The sequence below is a fragment of the Oryza sativa genome, chromosome 8 (assembly GCF_034140825.1).
Source record: "Oryza sativa Japonica Group chromosome 8, ASM3414082v1".
Taxonomy (NCBI): domain Eukaryota; kingdom Viridiplantae; phylum Streptophyta; class Magnoliopsida; order Poales; family Poaceae; genus Oryza; species Oryza sativa.
Genome location: NC_089042.1, coordinates 18,453,236 through 18,477,192, shown reverse-complemented (window position 1 = coordinate 18,477,192; position 23,957 = coordinate 18,453,236). Strand labels below are relative to the sequence as shown.

General features: G+C 42.6%; 1 protein-coding gene across 1 annotated transcript; it reads left to right on the top strand.

Annotated features, from left to right (window-relative positions):
• The first annotated feature begins 11,578 nt into the window (after positions 1 to 11,578).
• LOC4345465 (disease resistance protein RGA5-like) lies at positions 11,579 to 22,440 on the top strand. Its single transcript, XM_015792778.3, has 4 exons — positions 11,579 to 12,527; positions 18,905 to 20,847; positions 20,943 to 21,002; positions 22,152 to 22,440. Exons 1-3 carry the CDS (start codon positions 11,587 to 11,589, stop codon positions 20,954 to 20,956), a joined length of 2,898 nt encoding a protein of 965 aa, XP_015648264.1. The 5' UTR covers positions 11,579 to 11,586; the 3' UTR covers positions 20,957 to 21,002; positions 22,152 to 22,440.
• The last annotated feature ends 1,517 nt before the right edge of the window (positions 22,441 to 23,957 follow it).

Here is a 23,957-nt window from a genome sequence, read left to right as displayed (position 1 = left end):
TTCCTTTTGATCAACAGCTTCACCATCTTCATCAGGATCCAACATAGCTGTAGAACCAATTGGTGTTAAAATTGGCTTGCAATTCTCCATCTTGAACCGTCTCAAAAGATCCTTCGTATACTTCGTTTGATGCACAAAAGTACCTTGAGGTGTTTGCTTAATTTGCAATCCCAAAAAGTACGATAACTCACCCATCATGCTCATCTCAAATTCCCTGTGCATAGTCTCAGCAAACTCCACAACCAAAGCGTGAGATGAACAACCAAAGATGATATCATCAACATAAATCTGAACAAAAAGTTGATTATCACTATGCTTAAGAACAAAAAGCGTTTTGTCAACCTTTCCCATTATAAAACCTTTCGCAAGCAAAAAGTTCTTAAGCCTATCATACCATGCTCTAGGAGCTTGTTTCAAGCCATACAAAGCTTTAGACAATTTGAAAACATGGTTGGAAAAATCAAGATTTTCAAAACCTGGTGGTTGTTTGACATAAACTTCCTCCTGTATAAAACCATTTAGAAAATCACTTTTTACATCCATTTGATACAATTTAAAACCTTTTGAAGCAGCAAAAGCCAACAAAAGTCTAATTGCCTCAATTCTAGCAATAGGAGCAAAAGTTTCATCAAAATCCAAACCCTCCACCTGGGTAAAACCTTGAGCAACAAGTCTAGCTTTATTTCTCACAATCAAACCATCCTCATTTTGTTTATTTTTGAAAACCCACTTGGTTCCAATAATATTATGTCTAGAAGGTGGTTCAACTAAAGTCCAAACTTTGTTTCTCTCAAAATTTTCAAGTTCTTCATGCATGGCATTAATCCATGATTCATCAGTTAATGCATGTGACACATCTTTGGGTTCAAAAGAAGCAACAAATGCAGAATTTGCACAAACATCATGAGTCGTTACCTTAGACATTGTAGTTCTCTCACCTATATTACCAATTATTTGTTCCGGCGGATGTCGTCATTGAATGTGCAAAGGAGCAGCGACTTCTGAATTTTATCCACGTTCTGTATCTGTACTGGTCGAAGTAGTAATCTTTGGAGGACCATCTCGATCAGCATCAACAGTACCCAATCCCGACGTCCCTGGCCGGTCTGACCGCTCCTCCTGAGGCGGTCTGACCAGAGGTGTGCCGGCGGTGTGACCGGCCTGGCGCCCGGTCTGACTGGCCGAGCCGACGTCATCATCGTCGTTGTCATCTTCGCTCTCGTCTTCAAAAATACGACCATCCTCCCCCTTTACCTGTGACAGTGTGCTTGCAATATCGGGTCTAGTACCTGGACTAGCCTCATCAAAAGAAACTTCGCAAGTCTCAACGATTTTGTTAGTCTCTAAAATAAGTACACGATAGCCACGAGTGTGTGCGGGGTAACCAAGAAACAATCTATCGGTAGAACGTGCCTCAAACTTATCCAAATTTCCAGATTTCAAGACAAAGCACTTGAAACCAAAAACACGCAAATGTGAAACTTTGGGTTGATGTCCAAATCGTAGTTCATAAGAAGTTTTTCCAAGTTTAGATCTCAAGAAAACCCGATTTGAAATATAACAAGCAGTGTTAATAGCCTCAGCCCAAAATTTTCTAGGAGTTTTATATTCATCCAACATCGTTCTAGCCATCTCAACCAAAACACGATTTTTCCTTTCAACCACACCGTTTTGTTGAGGAACACGAGGAGATAAAAATTCATGTTCAAGACCTCTTTCATTACAAAATTGTTCAAAAGAAGCATTTTTAAACTCACCACCATTATCACTTCGAATTCTTTTCAAAGAACCAGGAAATTCAATATCCAATCGAAGAAACAAACCACGAAAGTGTTGAAAAGCTTCGTCCTTAGTTGCCATAAAGAAAACCTAAGAATATCGAGAAAAATCGTCAACAAGAACCAACACATACCACTTTCCTCCAACAGATTGCACTCTAGCTGGACCAACAGTGTCCATATGTAATAGCTGTCCCAGTGCATCCGTCATCACAGAAACAATAGGGGCATGTGAAGTAGAAACCATCTTAGCATGACGACACGGTATACAAACCAAATCAAGATCTTTCTTAAGATTAGGCAAACCACGAACAAGATCCAAACCACTTAACCTAGTGAGATGATCAAAACCAACATGTCCAAGTCTACGATGCCAAAACATCACATCTTTATCAAACTTAGCAACCAAACATGTTATCACAGGTGAAACAGGATTTTCAAAATCAGCTTTAAACACTCTTCCATAGCGAGAAATATTCAAGACAGAATCACCACAAGAATCAAAAACTTTACTTCCAGTTTTCTTAAAGTGAACCTCAAAATTTTCATCAACAATTTGTGAAACTGAAAGCAAATTGTACTTTAAGTCCTCAACCAAAGCTACATTCTTCAATTCAAATTTTTCATTTACCTTTACCAAACCTGTAGCGAGAACGGTACTTGTAGAAGCATCACCAAATATAATCAATTCAGTCTTGGATGCCTTTTTGAGTGAGGAGAACCAATTTTTATCACCGGTCATGTGCTGCGAACAACCAGAATCCACGATCCACACGTTCTCCTTCCTTGCCACCAAAGCCTACACACAAGCAGAAGTCGAAGCCTCAGTACTGGGGTTAGAAGATAATAAAAATTTAGGAATCCAGTACTGAGACACACGACCAGAAGATCCAATAGGCATATATCCACGTGCAAAATCTATTTTAGAATTTTCAGAAAAATTCCTCCGAGGCCGGTCTAACCGAGGTAGAGTGGCCGGTCTGACTGCCTCTGTACCGCCAGTCTGACCACCGCTCGGTAGCCGGTCTGACCGCGGGAACCACTGCGGTCTGACCGGTTTCCTTGAGGGAAAACCCGATTTTTGCCACTTTGATTTTGCAAAAGCAATCTCTCTCTCCTTTTTCTATTTATGAGCTAATCTGAAATAAAAACCAACAATATGTCCATCTTTTCCACAAAAAGAACAAGTATATTTTTCACAACGATTAGACACATTGGTAGCATTAGAAGATTTAGCAACACAAGCAACAACAGGAGATTTTGCATGCACAACATTGGATTTTGAAGAAGATGCATTCAAGGTAGACATGATACCAGTAGATTTAAACACAGTTTTATTAGCATCAGGTTTAACCAAAATCTCACCACTTCTAGCACCAACACCTAACACAACAGGAGGATGTCTAGAATTATGAGCATAAGGATTAAAACTTAAACCACGGTTATGTGTGCTAACCTTTGATTGATCCAAAATCATGTTGAGATTTTGGATCACCTATAGATCACAATCCCAGCAGTACCTGTAGATCACCTGTGAAATCCAATCATCTCCAAAACCACTTCGAAAATAAATTCCAAATAACAAAACCAATAATCTCCAATGCCTAATTGTTTATCACAGAATAATAATCAAAAACACCTTTGATTTTACACCTTTGAGTTGTAGTCGAAGATTATGTTTCTTGCGGTTTTCTTCCTCCGCCTTCCGAGTTTTTTTTTCTTGTCTTGAATTTCTATGGCCTTTCTTTGCTTCACTTGAACCTCAACTCCATCTCCTTTCTGAGCATCTTCTCTCATCTTTGCGAGGCCTACATTGGGGTAGTGCCCTTCCTTGATCTCTTCCGCTTTTATTACACAGCCTAACTTTTATATTTGCGGACAAGTGTTGTTTCGAAGATAAGATCTCCATGTCCAATACCTAGATCACAAGTTTATCTTAATTAGATATTTTTGAGTAACTTTTATATTCGTGGACAGGTCGTTGTTTTCAGGGAGAGGTTGATGTCCAAGATCTAAATCACAAGTTTGTCTTAATTAACTCGTGCACATCCATCTATGTTGCTCATTTGCTTATTGTACAGTAGTAGTCGTCAGGCAATAACGCTATGTGCTTATTTTAACGTATTCCAGGTATCCACCGCTTTGTTTGTTTACCAATGTTGCAGATGTCAGTTGATACCTCTTTGTTTGCTTACCAATTAATGTTGCAGATGTCAGTGAAATGTGGAAGGGCTTCATATATAATAATTCAATTTATCGTAAAACTAAAACTAAAACTACGTGTACAATTTCAATGACACCCGCATATGCAACGCCTAAAAAAATACTAGAAAATAAGCGCATCTGATGACGCACCGAACAATTTGTTATCCATATTTGTTATTATTTATCCTCGCATCATCTGCTCATCTGCTGGTTAGCTTATCGGTTAGAGAGAAAAAAATAAATAAATGTTTGAACTTAATTTTAGAGTGATTTTAGTTTTCTTTTCATCGTAGATTATTTTTCAACACTTTTTTTAATCTGTTACCAACATAGATATATTATTGTAAATTATTTCTGTTTGCTTAGTCCATTTTTCTATGGCTTACCAGTTTTAGCTCAAACGATTAATAATATATCCTGATTAGTGGGTTTATTGTGCAATATATACTAGTTAACTTTGAGAAAAAACGTTGGGGATATTTCTATAAAATAGATAGTTCCACATGTGAGTAACATAATAGTAGAAACTATATCACTAGTACAGATCCTCTTTTCTGTGACGGTCCCTGACATGCCTGGATTTCGTGGGCCGTCTGAACGAAGTTATCTCAATTAGGTCTAAATTAACACCGTTGTAGATATACTCGTACAAACATAATCGGTGCATATATCTATAGCCCATCACCGATGACACTTATCTGTGACTGGCACACCGTTAGGCCCGATTGAGATTACCTCCTATATCTCAATCGGGCCCAAGTACTAAGCCCGTCAGCGATGAAGAACATCGGTGATGGGCTCCAAATAAGGCCCGATTGAGATAAGGTTAACGCCCGTCACCGATGATTCATAATGGTGACGGGCTTTTATTTATGGCCATTAGAGATCCCATTTCTTTGGCCCGATTGAGATATATTTTGCACACTATAAATACTCCACCCATCTTTTGTCTGAAGTTATCCCACTGTTCTCTATTTTGGTGGGAGATTGAAGGGGGAGAATTTTTGTCATTTTTTTCCAAAGAAAAATAGGAAAATCATAAAAGAAAGTGAAAAGTTACTAATTATTTCTTATTAATTTAGTAGTAGTACTTATCTTTATAAGATGTTAACTAATATTATGTTCATTTTTGCAGCGATGGATCGAAGTTGAATGTATGCGACTACTTTGAAGCGTCATTGCAAGGAGTATTCAGATGGCGTATTAAGTTTTATGAACGCCGCGGAGGAGGATAGAAAAAGAAGAAATAACAAATTGCAAGGAGTATACAGATGGCGTATTAAGTTTTATGAACGCCGCGGAGGAGGATAGGAAAAAAAGAAACAACAAATACACGTGTTGTCCATGTAGAGATTGCAATAATGAGAATATGTTTGAAAGCAGAGTAGACGTACACTCTGACTTGATACAGCGGGGATTCATGAAGGGATACACATGTTGGGTGAAACATGAAGAGCAAGAATCGGGAAATGGTGCAGTTGCAGACAGAAGTAGTGCAGACAGTCATGAAGAAGGAGATGAGGATGAGCATGACATGTTTGGTCCCTGATCTGCTGCAAAACATGTTACGTGATGTTGATGATCCAGCTTACAACAAGAGAGATTCCATGAAGTTCAGCAGGTTGGTCAGTGACTCGGTGACACCTCTATACGTCGATGCAAGCCAAAACACACCAAATTGTTAGCTACCTTGGACCTAATGAAGCTGAAGGCAAGTAGTGGATGGACATGCAAGAGCTTTACAGAACTTTTGGGAATACTGAAGGCTATGCTTCCTGAAGAGAACATATTGCTCGAGACGACATATGAAGCAAAGCAGGTTCTGTGTCCCTGGGGGTTAGAGGTCCGTAGAATTCACACTTGTCCAAATAACTGCATATTGTACCACAAGCAATACGCGGACTTATATGCTTGTCCTGTGTGCAAGACTTCTCGATACAAGCAAAAGAAAAGTGCGGGGAAGGAAATAAGTCAAAACGGGGTGATCCGGCGAAGGTTGTGTGGTATCCACCCATCATTGATCATTTCAAGAGAATATTTACCAACCCCAAGGAAGCAAAGTTAGTACGTTGGCAGGCCACAGAGATAAGGAACGACGGTTTGCTAAGACACCCTGCGGATTCGATTCAATGGAGGAATATCGATCGAAAGCACAAAGACTTTGCAGCCGACCATAGAAACATGAGGATAGATTTGTGTACGGATGGCATGAATCCTTTCGGAGACATGAACAGTTCTCACAGTACTTGGCCAGTTCTTATTGCGAACTATAACCTCTCACCATGATTATGCTTCAAAAGGAAATATATTATATTATGCTTGTTAATCCAAGGTCCGAGATAACCTGACAATGATATCGATGTGTTCTTGGAGCCTGTTATTGATAATCTTGAGATTCTCTGGAAAGAAGGTGTGGAAAATTGGGATTCATATGGTCAGGAGAACTTCAAGCTACTAGTTCTATTGTTCTGCACCATTAATGATTATCCCGCACTGGGTAGGAGGCTGACTATATGGAACATACACGTGGTAGGAGGCTGAAGAAATCAAGAAAGATGGTTTACATGAGTCATAGGAGATGGCTCCCACTACGTCATGCCTTTAGAAGAAAGAGGAAAATTTTCAACAGTAAGAGAACTTGGGTCTGCTCCCAAGGATTTGTCTGGAGATCAGGTCCACTACATGGTGAAGGACATTACTAATGAGTTTGGGAAGAAAAGAAAACGTAGCAAGGAGTTTGCTAAGGGTATGTGGAAAAAATCCATATTTTGGCGGCTATCTAAATCCATATTGCATTGATCTAATGCACGTAGAGAAGAATGGGTGTGATAGTTTGCTTGAGCTACGGTTGAATATGCCTGGAAAGACAAAGGACGGGTTGAATGCTTGCCTAGAACTACAGGAGATGAACATTCGCAGTGAACTTCAGCCTGTTACAGATGAAGAGACAGGAAGAGTGTACCTCCCACCAGCTTGCCACACAATGTCGAAGGATGAGAAGATCGCAATGCTATCATACCTGGCAGATATTAAAATTCCTTTGAGCTATTCAGCGAGGATCAGTAAGTACATTAAATTGGAGGATCTAGAATTGGTTGGAATGAAGTCTCATGATTGCCACGTGCTAATCACACAGATCTTACCAGTTGCCATTAGAGGCATTCTACCACCAAAAATCTGTCACATGATCCAATGACTTTGTGCCTTCTTCAATGCAATAGGTCAAAGATTATAGATCCCAAAGACCTAGATGGGTTGCAGGCCAATATTGTCAATATCATGTGTCACTTAGAGATGTATTTTCCACTGTCTTTCTTCGATATCATGGTTCATCTCCCTGTTCATCTAGTGAAGCAAACAAAAATATGTGGCCCAACTTTTCTAAGAGAAATGTGGCCCATTCGAGAGGTACATGGGAGTTCTGAAGTCCTACGTTTGGAAGATAGCAAAACCAGAGGGGAGCATCATTGAAGGTTACACAACCAAGGGAGCATCATTGTTGGGGTTGACAACGTCGTCGATGAAGAAGAATACAACCAGAATCTTCATGTGAGACCTCAGATCGACCTTGACGATGATCCCGAAGATGATGTGGCATACGCTCGTTCAGACCATTCGGAAGGCATATCCTTGTAAGTGAAGTTTCTGTAGTAATGTAATTTGCAAATTGATATAAGTAATGAAGTAATTTGTATCGGAGCCTTAATGAATGATTTGCATATGCTTCATGCCATTCCAATAACTTCAACCATGTTTAATAGGGCATTTGTTAATTACACGTGATTATTATAATTTAATAACAATTTTAAACTATTTTAATAAGGCATATTTTAATTACATATGATTTTTGAAATTTAATAGCAATTTTACACTATTTAAAAAAGACATTTTTTAATTATATGATTTTTAAAAATTAATAGCAATTTTAAACTATGTAAATAAGGCATTTGTTAATTATATGATTTTTAAAAGCTAATAGGAATTTTAAACTATGTAAATGAGGTATTTGTTAATTATATGTGATAAATCAAATGTAATAGCAATTTTAAATCGGGTATAAGTTAATTATAAATGATTTTTTATAACTTAAATATCATTTTAAAACTATTTTAATAAGGCATATTTTAATTGTATAGTGGGATGAGCTCATCTCTATTTGTATGCAGGTAATAAACCCCGAGGTTGGGAGGAAATCTAGACTAAAGCGAGGAGAATTATGTATCCATACAAGGATGGGTTGTGAACTTCATCGAAACACCAGAGAATCAGCCCAAAATACCGAAGAATGGATAGAGGAGGGCTAGGGGAGGACATGGGCCAAAGGCCAGGCCAGATGGGCCCAGCCCAGGTTCGGCCGAACCCCCCTGATCACCGTTGATACTGGGGTTTGGCGTGGACGCTCCAGATCATTCCCTGATGGCGGTTGCGGGGCACTTTGGACATTTCCCCTTCTCTAACCGTCATACCTACCTCTATATAAAGACATCACTCCCTCACTTCACACACACACTTCCAAGCTTGAGCTGAATTATAAGAGGCTCTATTGTACTATATTGTACATTAGAATAGGAAAAGAGTAGAGTAGAAGAAGTCGGAAGAATTCCGGAGCTGTCGGTAATCTTCTTTCATTTCTTTTATTCTGTTCATTACTCTGAATTCAATATAATATTCTTCCTGAGTAATTTAGATTTATCCTGTGAGAATTATCCCTTGGTTAGTTCCTAGATAGCATACGAGATCATTGTTCACTATAGTCCATTAATTTATAGTGATTGCTTTAGTGTTTGATCGGCGCTAGAGTAGTTATTAATTGCGTAGACACGGTGTCTGGGTAATTAATCTCCAGTGGTTGCTACGTATCCCACAGTTCGTTAGAGGTAGGTGTAGAGGTGGTGACAGCCCTCAAGAGCACTCAAGTACTCCCTATCCGGGTATGTAGTAGAGCGACATCTGGGAACAGTGGGTTACAGTGCCTGAAGTATTGCGTTAGGATTAAAGTTAAGCTTTCCCTAGACACTGTTTCTCACTAGTAAATCCTCTCTATCCTGGCCTATTATCTGCTTGGTGTCCTTGGATGAACCGGAGGAAGAACTAATCATACACGTTCCCTTGGATTCGATATCCTTTGGAATACTCCATAAGGGAAGTGCTACATCGGTATATCCGTGCGCTTGCAGATTTCATCTGTGATCGTAAGAAATACCAACAGACGGCGACGGCGAACGGTGGCGGGACACGCGGCGGTGGCTTGCGGCTAGGGCTAGAGCAAAACAAAATTTAATAGGGAAAAGATGGGGTGCTAAGACTTATATAGGAGAGGAAAATAAGAGGGTAATTAAGAGAAGGTGGGGCTGGTTGGGACTCGGATTGTAAGGAGGGAGGGGGTGCCGAATCGGGCTTGGGCAGGGGAGGTGGCGCGCACGGCAGCAGGGGGGAAGAGAGGGCCGAATAGGATAGGGAGACAGGGGAGGAAAATAGGAATAGGAGGTTAGGATTAGGACTTTGCTAAAAAGGAAGACAAATGCGGTGCCGTTTAGGAAAAGAACGGAAACGGTCCCGCGAACGAAAACAGACACGGTTCGTCATGCAAAACGAAACAGCGGACAGAGAGGGGAGTGAATTCGGCACAATTCACGACCAAAGGAAGAAGGAATAATTAATATTAATGTGATCTTGACATTTTTAAACTTAGCAACATTGCCTCCGGTGCTCTGAGAATTCCGCTTTAAGTCCTGCTAATGATGTTGAAGCAAAGAGAATTCGAAAAAAAATTCCCTGAAAAAATTCTGATTATTAAATATATTGGTAATTATGGTTTTCTCATGATTAACCAAAGTAATTTCTATAGACCATTTATTAGTGGATTGGAACCTAAGAGAAAGGAAAACTCCGGGTGAGACAATGCATGCCAGCGTGAATGCGCGGACTACATTCTATGTAATTAGAGCAGGTACAATAGCAAACTATTAGCTAGCTACAGACATATTTTAATGAGATAAAAGATGAGAGAGAAGAGCAGCGGATTATAGATATGTAGCCAGCTGTAGTACGGACTTTAAAACACAATGTGTGTATGACAGGTAGGACCACATACTAATAGTATAGTAAGCAACTATTGTATGAATTGGTTATTAGATTGGCTATAGATGAATTGAAGTTAGTTATTGACTGTACTATTAACCTTGCTCTTAGTATGATAAGGTTAGTTTTATATTTGATGCAGGCCCCAAAATTATTGGGGTGGTCTACGAAAACCGAGCAGTCACTGGGTGTGAACAGAGGAAGTAGGGTTTGGTGAAGGGTGCAGGCGAGCAGCGTGCGGCTGTCGAGACGCGAGTCTTAATTTGACTTTAAACGGATCTCGAGGTTTGATTTATTGCAAGAAAAAAGGGAGCTCACGTGCACCTTCTATTTTTTATTTTTCTCGACAACAGAACTGCTTTGGGTTAGACTGTGTTTAGTTCAGCGCAAAATTTAGATTTTGGTTGAAATTGGAGATGATGTGACTAAAAAGTTATGTGTTTATGATAGGTTGATGTGATGGAAAAGGACTGAAGTTTGGATCCAAACTTTGGATTTAAACACAGCCTTAGTAGCCAGTTTTAGGCGCTTTGGGTTAGTAGCTAGTTTTAGGCCGTGTGCGGTTCCCTTCAAACTTCCAAAACTTCCGTCATATCAAATATTTAGACATATATACAGAGTATTAAATATGGAAAAAAAATCAATTACACAGTTTACATATAAATTGCGAGACGAATCTTTTGAGCCTAATTACTCCATGATTTAACAATGTTGTGCTACAGTAAATATTTACTAATGACGGATTAATTAGGTTTAATAAATTCATCTCGCAGTTTATAGACGGAACTGTAATTTGCTTTGTTATTAGTCTACGTTTATTACTTCAAATGTATATCCGTATACTTAAAAATTTTTTTTGCCCAAACAACTAAACACGGACTTGGGACAACTAGTGACAGTCCTATATGTTAAAAGACAGTACTACATGTTTGGAGAACTAAAAAATTAAAGTCAGAAAACTAGTACAAAGAAGTATGGCCATGTTTAGTTCACACGCAAAAACCTTTCACCCTGTCATATCGATCGAATGTTTGGACATATACATAGAGTATTAAATATAGAAAAAAAACTAATTACACAGATTGCGTGTAAATTGCGAGACGAATCTTTTAAGCCTAATTGCGTCATGATTTGATAATGTGGTGCTACATTGAACATTTGGTAATGAAGGATTAATTAGGCTTAATAAATTCGCCTCGCAGTTTACGGGCGGAATCTGTAATTTGTTTTGTTATTAGACTACGTTTAATAATTCAAATAGGTATCCGTATATCCGATGTGATACGCCAAAACTTTTCACCCATGGACCAGGCCAAAGTTTCAAAAGATAGAGAGAGGGGAATTAAAAAATTCAAATTCAACTTCTATATCTCGCAACGAAAAAACAAATTAAACTACAACTCGTTAACGTATATTCATAGTCAAATTTATTTTTTCAGTTACGAGATGTAGAAATTGAATTTATACTGCATGTTGGTGGAGCTATATATATCACATATTAATACGTCACTCCCCACTCAAAATGCCTACAAATAGCGAAAACAAAGCGGAACCACAAGTCCACTACTCTGAGTACGAGCACGAGCACCCCCACAAGCTTTGTAGCTCTGCTCTGCTCAGTAGGCAAACAGATCTCAGCAAGATGGCCGAGGTGCTGGCGAGTGGTGCTACCGGGTTGATCACATCACTCCTGGGCAAGCTCGCCAGCCTGCTCGATGACGAGTACACCCTGCTCCGCGAGGTGCGCGGCGACGTGGAGTTCCTCCAGGCCGAGCTGAGCGGCATGGACGACTTGCTGGTACGGCTTGTGGAGATGGAGAAGAATGGACACGGCACCAAGAAGTGGAGGGTGAAGCTGCGCGAGCTCGCCTACGAAGTCGAGGACGGCATCGATTCCTTCACACACCGCCTTGGCTCTGCCCGTGACAGGGCAGGGTTCGTGCGGGGTTTCATGAAGCAGCTGAATCTGATGGTGCGCCACCAGGTCGCCAGGCAGATCCAAGAACTCAGGGACCAAATCGAAGTCGAGTGCGCACGGCAGATGAGGTACACCCAGCTTGGTGGTGGTGGCTCATCATCCATTGACGCCGCCGTAGCTGACCAAATCGACTGCCGCGTGAAGGCGCTGTATGTGGATCCGGACCATCAGCTTGTGGGGATGGATGGTCCGGTGGCGAGCATCGTCGAGCTGCTGACCATGGAAGAAGACGAGTCGTCGGCAAGGCAGCTCCGGATCGTGTCCATCTTTGGCCCTGGAGGTCTAGGCAAGACTACTCTTGCCAATCAGGTGCACCGCAAAATCAAAGGCCAATTTGACTATGCTGCTCTGGTGTCTGTGTCTCAAAGGCCAATCAGGGACATTTTGACCAAGATTGCTCCTTCAGTCATCCCAACTGACAGCAGCAGCAGTTTAGATACATGCCAACTCATCGAAATCGTCAAAGATTTTCTTCAAGACAAGAGGTACGCACACATCTTCAATTCGATTTTTTTTTTTGGATTAGCACAAAATCTGCACCTAGTACATAGAACAGAGACAGGTTAGTTAGCAGAAGCACAAGATGCATAATAGAATTTATCATTGATCTGAGCAAAACTTACACACTGAAAAAGACCTACACCTGGAAAATGTTCAGAAATGTTCCATCTAGTGCTATTCCAGGCACACACAGTTGTCTGACAGATATAATGCTGCATGTGCAAGATAATATGGTTGTTGCTCATTTATATCATGTTCTTTCTTCAAAGAATTACAAATTTTCATCCGTACATCGAGCTAGCCATCCGAAAGAATGAAACCAGTTCATCCCTCAAACCCCCCTGAATCACCGGCTCCAATCCTGTAGTGCTCCTTCTGCAATCAGCCTTCATCCTCCCTCTCCTCTCCGGCTAGGGAAAGCAAGAGAGACTCACCAGTAAGAAGGTGGTCAACGGAGGGGAGAGTGCCGCTGCCGGGGAGAGTGTTGTGTCTCCGTCGAGCCGCCGACTCCCAGCCGTGCCCGCGCCGCCGCAGCCACTTTCCCCCTGCGCTCTACTCGTCTCCCCCCGTGCGCGAGGATTTTTTCCACTCCACATGGGCAACTATTTTTTTCCCGGCCCAGGACGAGGGAGAAAGGCCGTAGTCGGTAGTCGGCCTGGATCCAATCCGTGACGGGCTTAACCGAAGGAAAAATACACCAAAGGTCCCTCAACTTGACATCGAGTTACAAAATCATCCCCCAACCGCAAAACCAGATATCTAGCATCCTTCAACTTACAAAACCGTTCGTGCAGGTCTTTCAGTGGCTTTAACCCCGGTTTTATCTTATGTAGCGGCTGAGTCAGCGTGGGACCCACGTAGACCCACATGTCAGGCTGCCACATCATCTCTCTCCCTTCCTCCTCTCTCTCTCACTCTTCTCTTCTCTTCTTTTCTCTTCTCTTCTCTTCTCTGACTCAGTCGGCGGGGAGAGGAGTAGCGGGGTGGCGCGCGGGCGGCGGAGGAGCAGCGCGCCGGCTGCGGGAGGAGTAGTGGCGAGGGGGCTCCCCCGTCGGTCGTCGCCCACGAGGCCCACATCGCCCCCCTACTTGGCTCGACCCGGGCACGTCGTGGGCGCTCGGCGTGCCCGCCGGCAAAGCCTCGAGCCGCGTGCGGCCGCGCACGGGCTGCTTCTTTGATGCCAGCGACGCCAACGGGACTTGCCTGACGGGCGACTGCGGCGGCGCACTGTCGTGCATGAGCTACGGTGAGCAGACGCAGGAGAAAGCGAGGGCGGCGGCCGGTCGCGAATGGCGTCGAAGACGCTACGTCGCCGCCGCCAGCGAAGCAGCCCCGCGTGGGCGGGCGCCGCGGCGTTGGGCGCGGAGGCGGAGGCGGGGCTGCCAGGTGCCGCGGCGGTGGACTCGACCAACTTGGAGCCCTGTGGATGTGGAGGTAGGGATATCCTTGTGGCGACGACACGACGACACGGCGCAGGTATCCTTGTGGCCGCCGTCGCCCCCGCTTCCCTTCAGTAGCTCCGCGAGGACCTCTCCCTCGACATCAACGAGGGTCGGGGAGGCGGAGCAAAGCAACTGCTTTATGAGCGCGTGCTGGTCCCCCGGCGCCGACAGCCATGGCATCTCCAGCAGCTCGTCGAGGATCCGCGCGCCAGAGAGGTCCACGTCGAGGGAGAGGTCCTCCTCTCCGCCGGGCTGTCGCGGCCGTCGTGCCGCCACCCTCCTCCCAGCCACCATCCTGCTTGCCAACAGAAGAGGAGAAGAGAAGAGAAAGAGAGGAGGGAGTGGGAGAGATGACGTGGCATCCTGACATGTGGGGCCCACGTGGGTTCCACGCTGACTCAGCTGCCACGTAGGATAAAACCGGGGTCAAAACCACCCGAGGATCTATTGTGACCGGTTTAATTTAGTTGAGGGACGCCGGATATCTGGTTTTGTGGTTGGAGGATGATTTTGTAACTCGATGATAAGTTGAGGGACCTTCGGTGTACTTTTTCTTTAACCGAATGCACATTTTTCTATGGGCCAGGCTTTAATATGCGTCTGTCCGACCCACGGGATTGCAGTCCAAGCCCGGACGTTCCCAGGACAATCAAACAAGGCCTTAGAGGGGTGAGGTATAGAACCGTACTGGTTGAGGCTATAATAAAGCCAAGGGTTTGAAATCTGTTCCTGTTCCCGTTCCTATTCCTTCCCAGCTGTGCTGCTCGATCCCACGGGGCGACTCGGACGACACTCATCTGCTCGTTGCATCTGAGCAGCTCACCAGCAAGCTGAGCAACCGTAAAAACGGTGGCAGTGGGGGGTCTTCCCTTCTTCCCGTGGCACCTAGATCTAGCCCTTCTAGAGGCAAGTTCTGGCATAGGTCGGGCTATCGGCTGATGGGGGCAGCAGGTGGTCGAAGCATGTACTCCTCAGTGCTTGGCAGCAGTGACCGTGGGTGAGGGGCTGTGGAGGCTAGGTAGCAACTATACGTAGATCCAGGCTAGTGTGAGGCAGGCAGCTAACATGCACAGTGGAGGCGACCACGATTATCTGGAAGATGTGTCCATGGGTACGGAAGAAATGAAAAAAAATTGGTCTCCTCGCTCCTCTCACCAGTGGCCAACTCATTCCTCATCTCCTCGCTCGCCAGCCGCCGCCTAGTCTCCTCGCTCCTCTCGCTATTGTTTGATGTCTAGTCGGCCTCCACCTCATCTCACCACTTGACAATAACAACGACGATGACGATGGCCTCGTAGGGGTGGCGGGACCCTCAGTACGCCTCACTGGATTTGACGCCTCCAGATCCCGATGAGGAGGAGCTCGGAAGCTGCGGTGGTCTAGATCCAGTCACCGTCCCACTCATCGTGTCCTGCCCCCACCAGTCATCGTCGCACCCTCGCCATTGTTTGTTGCCCTGCCGGTCACCACACCCCCCGTCGGTCGATGCCAACATGTTCCTCCGCTGGCTGTGATGAGAGAAGAGGGGGGGGGGGGTTGATGCGAGCAAGCAGCTCGTCGATCCGGGAATGCGGTTGAATCCGGACAAATTACCCGGAGCACCGCATCCAACATCTAAGGGGAATATTACTCTCTGGGCCGCCATATCCCACCTCTGTCCATCAACCAAACACCCTTTAAAATTTAGGCCACCAGAGCCTATGTAGATAAATCCAACTATCCAAACACCTTAAGATGGACTCTTGTATTAACTAAAATAACTATTTGCATTGTAAGTTAAGGGTTATGCATACGTAGATATATGCATAATAAAAGGCCATTTGGGCAACTTAATTTGATGCCAGCATTGTGTTGCCGCTTAACGAACCATGCCACTTAATACCGTAGCGAGGCAATTTCAAAAGCTACCCAAACTCCAACAAACCCTCGTTGGCTTTAATCTCCATCCACCTAGAAACAACATTCCCGTTGCAGGCGACCAAGCATGAGAAGGAGCGCAGGGAGGTACGCCACCACTCCATATATCGCCCAACCACCACAGCCGTAGAACCGCTCCCCCTTACCCGCTCCAATCCGTTGCCACTTCACATGCACTGCACATCCACTGTACTCCCTATATCCCCAAAAGATTTAAATCCTAGGATAAATCTAGATACATGTGTGTCTAGATTTAGATTCATTACTAAGATTTAATTTTTTTTAAACAGAGTGATTATATTAAAAAAAACATTAGTAACCCCTCTAGAGAAAAAAACTGTGGGTGCAAAAGTATCACTCACGATTCTAAATATAGTAGGGGGAAAAAAGTAATGTCGTCAGTACGAACTTGCTCCCCATCCATAAGGGTAGGGGTGAAAACGGTACGGAAACTTTCCGGATTCCGGACCTATTTTCGAAAACGGAATATGCCGGTCGGAATTTTTTCGGAATTTTTCGGAAACGGAAACGAATTCGGAACTATTTTCTCGGAAACGGAATCGGAAATGATAAGGGCAGTTTCCGTCGGAACTCGGAATCGGTCGGAAACTTTCCGGAAATTTTCTCGGAATTTCCGGAAATTTCCTCGGAATTACCAGAAATTTTGTGACTGAAATACCCTTGATTCTTTTTTTAAGCACTAAATAGTGAATACCATGGTGTTTGGCTGTTATTTTTCTTAAAAAAAATATTTGTTATGCAAATCTAAAATTACATAAGAATATTTTTGTGCTACATTGGGATTTATCAACAACATTACTCTTTTAAACATAGATAATTTATTCAATTGGATTTATTAGTTTGAAGGGTTTTTTATTCCGATAAATTTTCGTTACCGTATTCGCGCCGGTTCGTTTTCGCTCCGTTTTCGATTTCGATAATATTCGATTCCGTTTTCGTATTCAGGGTTTCCGATTCCGATTTCGATTCCGAAAAAAATATGAAAACGAAAACGATAAAGATGGTTTCCGTCCGTTTCCCCGTACCGTTTTCATCCCTACGTAAGGGCATTAGCAGTGCAGCTACCACACTTGCCGTTCCTCAGTGGCCACCTAACCCAACTACCTTGAAGGACACACACTCCACAGTGGAGGAGGCCAAGGATTTGCTAGGCTAGGACCACACTTGCCGTTCCTAGGTTGCGCTCTCTCTCTCTCTCTCTTCTCTCTACCTGTACCCACCGTCGGCGGCTGTGCTCCACCTCCCTCCCCGGCTCATCTCCCCCTCCCGGTGCGCAGCTCCCTCCCTCTCTCCGCCGCTCTTCTTTCCCCCTCTTCGAGCTTTTCTCACAGGGATCCTTTCATCTCCCAATCTCTCACTCCTCTATTTCTTCTCACCGGGGAATCCCATGCTTCGGGGCTGCGGCCGGCAGGGCGGCCCGAGCTACGATGGCACCGGGCTGCGGGGCGGCCTAAGCTGCAACGGCACCGGGTGGCGGGCGGGTCGAGCGGTGACGGCGCCGGGCGAGTCGAGCGGCAACGGCGTTGGACAGCGGGGCAGCCCAAGCCACGGTGGCGCCGGGCGGCGGGCGGGGTGGCTTGAGCTGCGACGGCGCCGGGCAACTGCGCGGTCGAGTGGCAACGACGCCAACCGGCGAGCTCCCATCCTCGTCGCTTGAGGACTACGTGCTCACTGCCGACGCCTGTGCGAAGCCACTTGCGCGAGGCTGCGCCCTCCTCAACGCTTTCTCTCTACTTCTCCCTGCTTTTTTTGTTCGAAGAACTGAGTATCCAAGTTTGGCTCCTAGTACCTCTTTTGGCTCCGCATATTGCCGATGTGGCGCCAAATATTCGGTTCTTGGCTATGAGGCTGAACGCCACCTCAGTGCGTTGTGAAGGCCCTAAGAGCCTAAGTGACGCTGACATGGATGGAACGTCACTCCCCTCCCTATCCTTTCTCTTTGACCATGTTGGCGTCACGTAGGCTTCTAAAGGAGTATATATGTGGCATTTTTTAATTTGAACGTCACATTTTAAAAATTCTAGGATATGAATATGCATTTTTCAAGTATAAGAACTTGATGACAGCCAAACACCTCATTTAAGACGGGTATAGTTGCTGTCACCAAACACCTCATTTAAGACGGGTATAGATGTTTTCGCTCGATGACCAAATATGAGTGAGTGCATGATCCCTGCTTAAAATCTATTCATTGATTTTTAAGACCATTCATTTTTTTTTTCCAAAACTATTGTTTCCTATTGTTTCATCCCACCAGCTATACTAAAAAAATAATATGGCTGAATTTCTTCCATTAGATATAATACATGGATGTCTTATATTCACTGCAATGGAATAATGGATACACAGTAAAAAAGAGATAATTTAAGAAATGCCATTGACAAGCGTCCAAATCCAAGAAATGTCATCGATAAGTGTGAAGTCTAAGAAATGTCATAGTCCAACGATTTTGTCCCAAAAATACCATCGTCGTTAAGATTCCGTCCATTCCGCACTGTTAAATATATTGTTCATTCTATAGCACTTAACGACATGGAATAGACGGAACCCTAACGGCGATAGCATTTTTGGGACAAAGTTATTTGTACGATGGTATTTCTTGGAACTCACACTTATCGATGCCATTTCTAGATTTGAATGCTTGTCAATGGCATTTATTGGATTATCTCTAAAAAAATCTTATAGCCACCTTCTAGCCATACATACTTAATAAAAACCTGATAGTATTGGTCCTATTTGTTTCTGATTAAGATACAAATTTTATCTTGGTTTCATTGGCACGCTTTTTAATCTGTTAAACGATGCATTTCGTGCGAAAACTTTAAATAAAGTTTAATATTAGATAAATCCATTTTCAAGATAAAAATAATTAAAACTTAGTTAATCATATGCTAATGCCTTTCTCGTTTTATGTCCGTACTTAATCTTCATCCACCACCGCTTCGAACAGGGCCTGACTATCACTGTAAAACTGAATACAGGTACCTCATTGTTTTTGATGATATCTGGAGTACAAAAATGTGGGAGAATCTGATGTCAGTTCTACCTAGAAACAACAAGAAAAGCAGAGTAATTACTACAACTCGCATGTCCAATGTTGCGAGCTCACGTTCTCCCCGGTCCAATGGTCATATCTATGAAATGGAATCTTTAAATGATGCTGACTCCAAAGAGTTATTTTCTAAAATCATTTTTGACCACAAGGGTAAATGTCCAAAGGCATTGGACGAAATAGCCGATGAAATTTTGAAAAAGTGTGGTGGCATACCGTTGGCCATAATTACGTTAGCTAGTTTGCTTGCTAAAAAACCAAAAACAAGGAAAGAGTGGAAGAGAGTGAAAAGTTCTATTGGCAATGCATGTGAACTAGAAGGGATGAGACAGACATTATCCCTTAGCTTTTATGACCTGTCTTATGATCTTAGAAACTGTTTCCTATCATTTAGCTCCTTCCCAGAGGATTATGAAATTGATAGAGAGAGATTGGTACTGAGATGGATTGCTGAAGGATTCATTTCGGGGAAAGAACAACAGGAATTAATGGAGGAAGAAGGAAACAACTACTTTAATGAGCTAGTTAATAGGAGTCTGATTCAGCCAATTGATATTCAATATAATGGTTCTGCACGAGCTTGTCGAGTCCATGATCTGATGCTTGAGCTTATAGTGTCCCTGTCAAAAGAAGAGAATTTTATCACTACATTGAATGGACCGGAGTGTCTACCTATGCCGAGCAAAATTCGATGGTTATCTCTCCATTCCAACGAAAATGAAGTAATGCAGGTGGTCACAAATAATCGTCGCCATGTTCGGTCTGTGAGTTTCTTCCCGCCTGTTGCACAGTTGCCTCCTTTTGTTGAATTCCAAGCTATGCGGGTTTTTGATGTAAAAGGCTGTCAGTTTGGGGAGCACAAAAAAATGAAAAACATGGAAAGTTTAATTCAGTTGAAGTATCTGAATTTGGCATATACCAATGTGACAGAACTTCCAAAAGAAATTGGGGAGGTTCATTTCTTAGAGACTCTTGATGTTAGAAATTGTCAAATACAAAGTTTACCACCATCATTATGCCAATTGCAGAAGTTGGTGCGACTTTTTGTCAGCCTTGGAGTCACATTGCCAGATAAGATTGGGAAGATGCAAGCATTGGAGGAGCTATCACATGTTGCCATCTTATGCAACTCTTTGAATTTTGTGAAGGCACTAGGGGAGCTGACCAAACTGAGAGTGTTCCGAGTAGATTGCCGGTATTCATGGCTTAACGGGAAGAAACAAGCCCCAAGGCAATCAGTCAGCACGCATGAAGATGTTTTGTTGTCATCTCTGCAAAATTTGTTAAAAAAGAAGAATCTTCGATCACTAGAGATCGACCTTACAAATGGTTCTTCCTTGGTGTTTTCATTGATGAATCCATACTGTCCTCTTCCCCAACTCGAAGAACTTGTCATTTCCAATTCCATTTCCAGAGTTCCAAGGAGCATGAGATCGCTGAAGGACGTTATCCATTTGGAAATCAAGCTTGATAGGATGGAAGAAGAAGATCTCCATATCATCAGAGACATGTCTCATTCACTGCTTTTTCTAAAAATCCACTTGGAAATAACCCCAGAAGAGAGGCTTATCATTGACTCCGAGGGATTTGAGTGTCTGAAGCAATTTGAGTTTTGCTGTGTTGGAATGGGGCTGAAATTTGTGCAAGGGGCTATGCCAGATCTCGAGAAGCTTGATCTTGATATTGGGGTTCGAAAGACCATGTCCAAGTATGGCGGTTTCGACTTTGGCATCAAGAATCTTGAAGCACTCAAACATGTTGGTGTCAAACTTGATTGTCAATATGCTGAAAATCGGGAGATCCAGTCTGCAGAGGCTACTATCAGGAGTGGAGTCCTTCCAAGACGTATAATGCCACAAATTCAAAGGATTGGTATTGCCTCTTGCTCCCAAGAAACCTTGATCTTGTTTCACTTGTTTCTCTTTCATTGTTCATACATTAATCAGCAGTCGTTTGATCTTTTGAAGGTGTGAACAGATGAACTTTCTTCCAGAAATAGTTGAATGCTACTGCTTTGGTATTTGCAGGTATGTGTTCCATCCGTTCAGAAATAATGCTTATTTTTCAGAATCTATCTATCTATCTATGTATTTATTTATTAGTATTAAAGCTAGCTTTCTTCCAAAAATAGTTTATTGTTTTAGTTGGACTATTCATCAGAATGGGAAATTCTCGGTTGATTCAATGTATACAGCTTCAATAAATGATGGTTATGTAGAAGTTTTTTTTTTAAAAAAAACGATGGTTACATAGAAGTTTTTTTTTTAAAAAAAAGAACGTTGGTTATGTACAGAGTAACAAGATTTTGTGAAAAATGAAGATGCCACTTACGATACAAGTTTTTATGTAGTACATGTACAAAGAAGTGGTTTCACGAAATTGGGATGGTATTGTAAACAGGGTTGCTTTTTTTTTTTTTTACCAAAACGAAACAATTCATTCTCTCTTTATTTGAGAGAATCCCTTATATGCCACTCCAAATTAACCGGTTCCGTTATATGCCACTTCAAATTGGCTTCTCCCTTTTATGTCACCGGTTCAAGTTTGTCCTCCCTTTTATGTCATTGTCGTCACTCCACCACCAGTTTACCGTTAACTTCATAGTAAAAAGACGCAATTGCCCTTGAGAGTTGGTATACAACTAATAATAGGTATTTTAGTACTAATATAGCTACTGGATATAACATATGAAAAATGATTTTTTTCCATCACATGCAATTTTTGCCATCACCATCACAAATAAATTTTCAATATAAGCATGAAACATGCAATTTTCCAACAATATTTTTAATACAAAGAGCATTTTTCACTGGTTTTGACAAAATTTTGTTCATTCAAAAAGGATTTAAAATAAATTAGTTATGATTTTTTGAAGTTTACACATTTTTTTAGTTGAGAGGGCATATTTGTCATTTACAAAAAAAAAAACTAACATTTGACTAACAGTCAACTAACACTATAGTGCTGAGAGTGACATAAAAGGGTGAAAAAACTTGAACCAGTGGTATATAAGGGATAAGCCAATTTTGAGTGGCATATAAAGAAACTGGCCAATTTCTAGTGGCATATAAGAGATTCTCTCTTATTTGAATGTTACTATGTTAAGTTTCTTTGGAGGTACGTACGTTCATATTGATTTTGGTTTAAACCTACTTTTACTCTGCTTTACTTTGCAGGGAACTCATTGGATTCGATTCTAGGCCCTATTGTGAAAGTGTGATGAGAGACAAATAACAGATGCAACACACATCGTTATTTATGGATGATGGTTATGCAACTCTTTGTTAATCATCATATATGAAAATTTAGCTGCTTTTAATAATGTCATGTCATCTAAAGTATGCTGGTGATCTTTAGTTCTTTTGTGATGTAGACGGATGTTATGTAAACAACGTAATAATTTGGCTCTACCTTCTCATGAAGCAGAGGCCGTGCTTTTTTTCACTATTAAAAAAAATTCTCAAAGAAATATTTGTAGCTAACATTTTCAAATGAAGCGCCCGTAGTAACTTCGTTAATCTCAAAAAAAATATGTCGATCTAGTCTTTTAGTGTTTCGAAAGTGCTCGTAACAGGGTGTCCAGATGCATTTATAGAGATAAAGTGTGCACGTATTATTTCTAAAAAAAAGTACGTGATATACACAGGTCTACAGCCTTTTAGAAAAAGAAATTACTCCCTCCATCTATTTTTGATAGACATATTTCCAAATCTGAAAAATTTATTTTTGATAGGCATATTTCAATCCAACAACCTATCCTCTTAATGACTTTCTCGGATTTAATGCGTGACTCTTAATTCTTCCACACAAGATTGGCTACATGGGCATCGAGAAATGTAAATATTAATGAATCGCTTGTTTACGAGGAATAACTAGTAGCATGTTTAAATGGATGATAAGTAAAATTACTTATCCTTGATTTATGTGCCATGATAAAATATGACTATCAAAAGTAGATGGAGGGAGTATATTAGTAGCATGTACAAATACGATACATAAAACTAAGAACCTCTTTCTCTACACTGCATATGAGTCAAGAGGATATTTTGTATTAGGAATAAGTCTATTTTACCTCCTCATTTCTGTTGATGATTGAATTGCATACCTGAACCTCAGTCAAAACCAGATATAACACATCCCCCATCTTCGAAAAACAGCGCAAATCGACTCCTTTGGTGGTTTAGAGAGTGGTTTTTGCTTATATGGCACATTGAACTAGTCAACCAACATTGAGTCAGAAAAATATACATAGGCCCACATGTCATTAACACATTTACCCCACCTCTCTTCTTCGCTTTTATCTTCTCTCTCTCGAGGGGCACAAGCGACGGTGTCGCCGAGCTCAATCTGCGTCGTCCCGCCACCAAGCTCGAGTTACACAAGCCAGGGAAGCAGCGGTCATGATCATCGTCCTCGAAAGTGGTGGGTGCGCCCAACAACAACCAATGCTGAGCAAATTAGGTAGCGGCGGCTCGGTAGAGGGCTCAGAGCTCGAGCTCGAGCAGTGGTGGCAACAGAGATGATAGGGAGACAACACCAACTTGGCAACCACGGCTGGTGAGCTCCTCCCTTGCTCGGGCCACAACTGGCTACTCCTCTTCCCGAGTGCAGCAGGCTAGCGAGCCCCTCCCCCACGCATGCCGCAGCCGGTCGACAAGCTCCTACCCCCACTCGCGGCGCAGCCAGCAACTCCTCCCCAAGAGCGCAACCAATCGAAGAGTTCCTCCCATTCACACCCCGACCGGAGAGCTCGCACTGCCAAGAAGGCTGGATGATGCATTGGCTAAAGTTGACAAAGCTATGGCCACCACATGCGTCTATTGTTAGACAAAATTATGGCCGAACGCCATCAAGGTCAGGACGCTACATTGGTAATACATCCAAACAAATAGAAATTGATGCGCAGTTGTTGGGCACCGACGACGCAAAAGCAACCACAAATCCATATCCGATGAAGGTCGAAATAAACGACTGGGCATAGA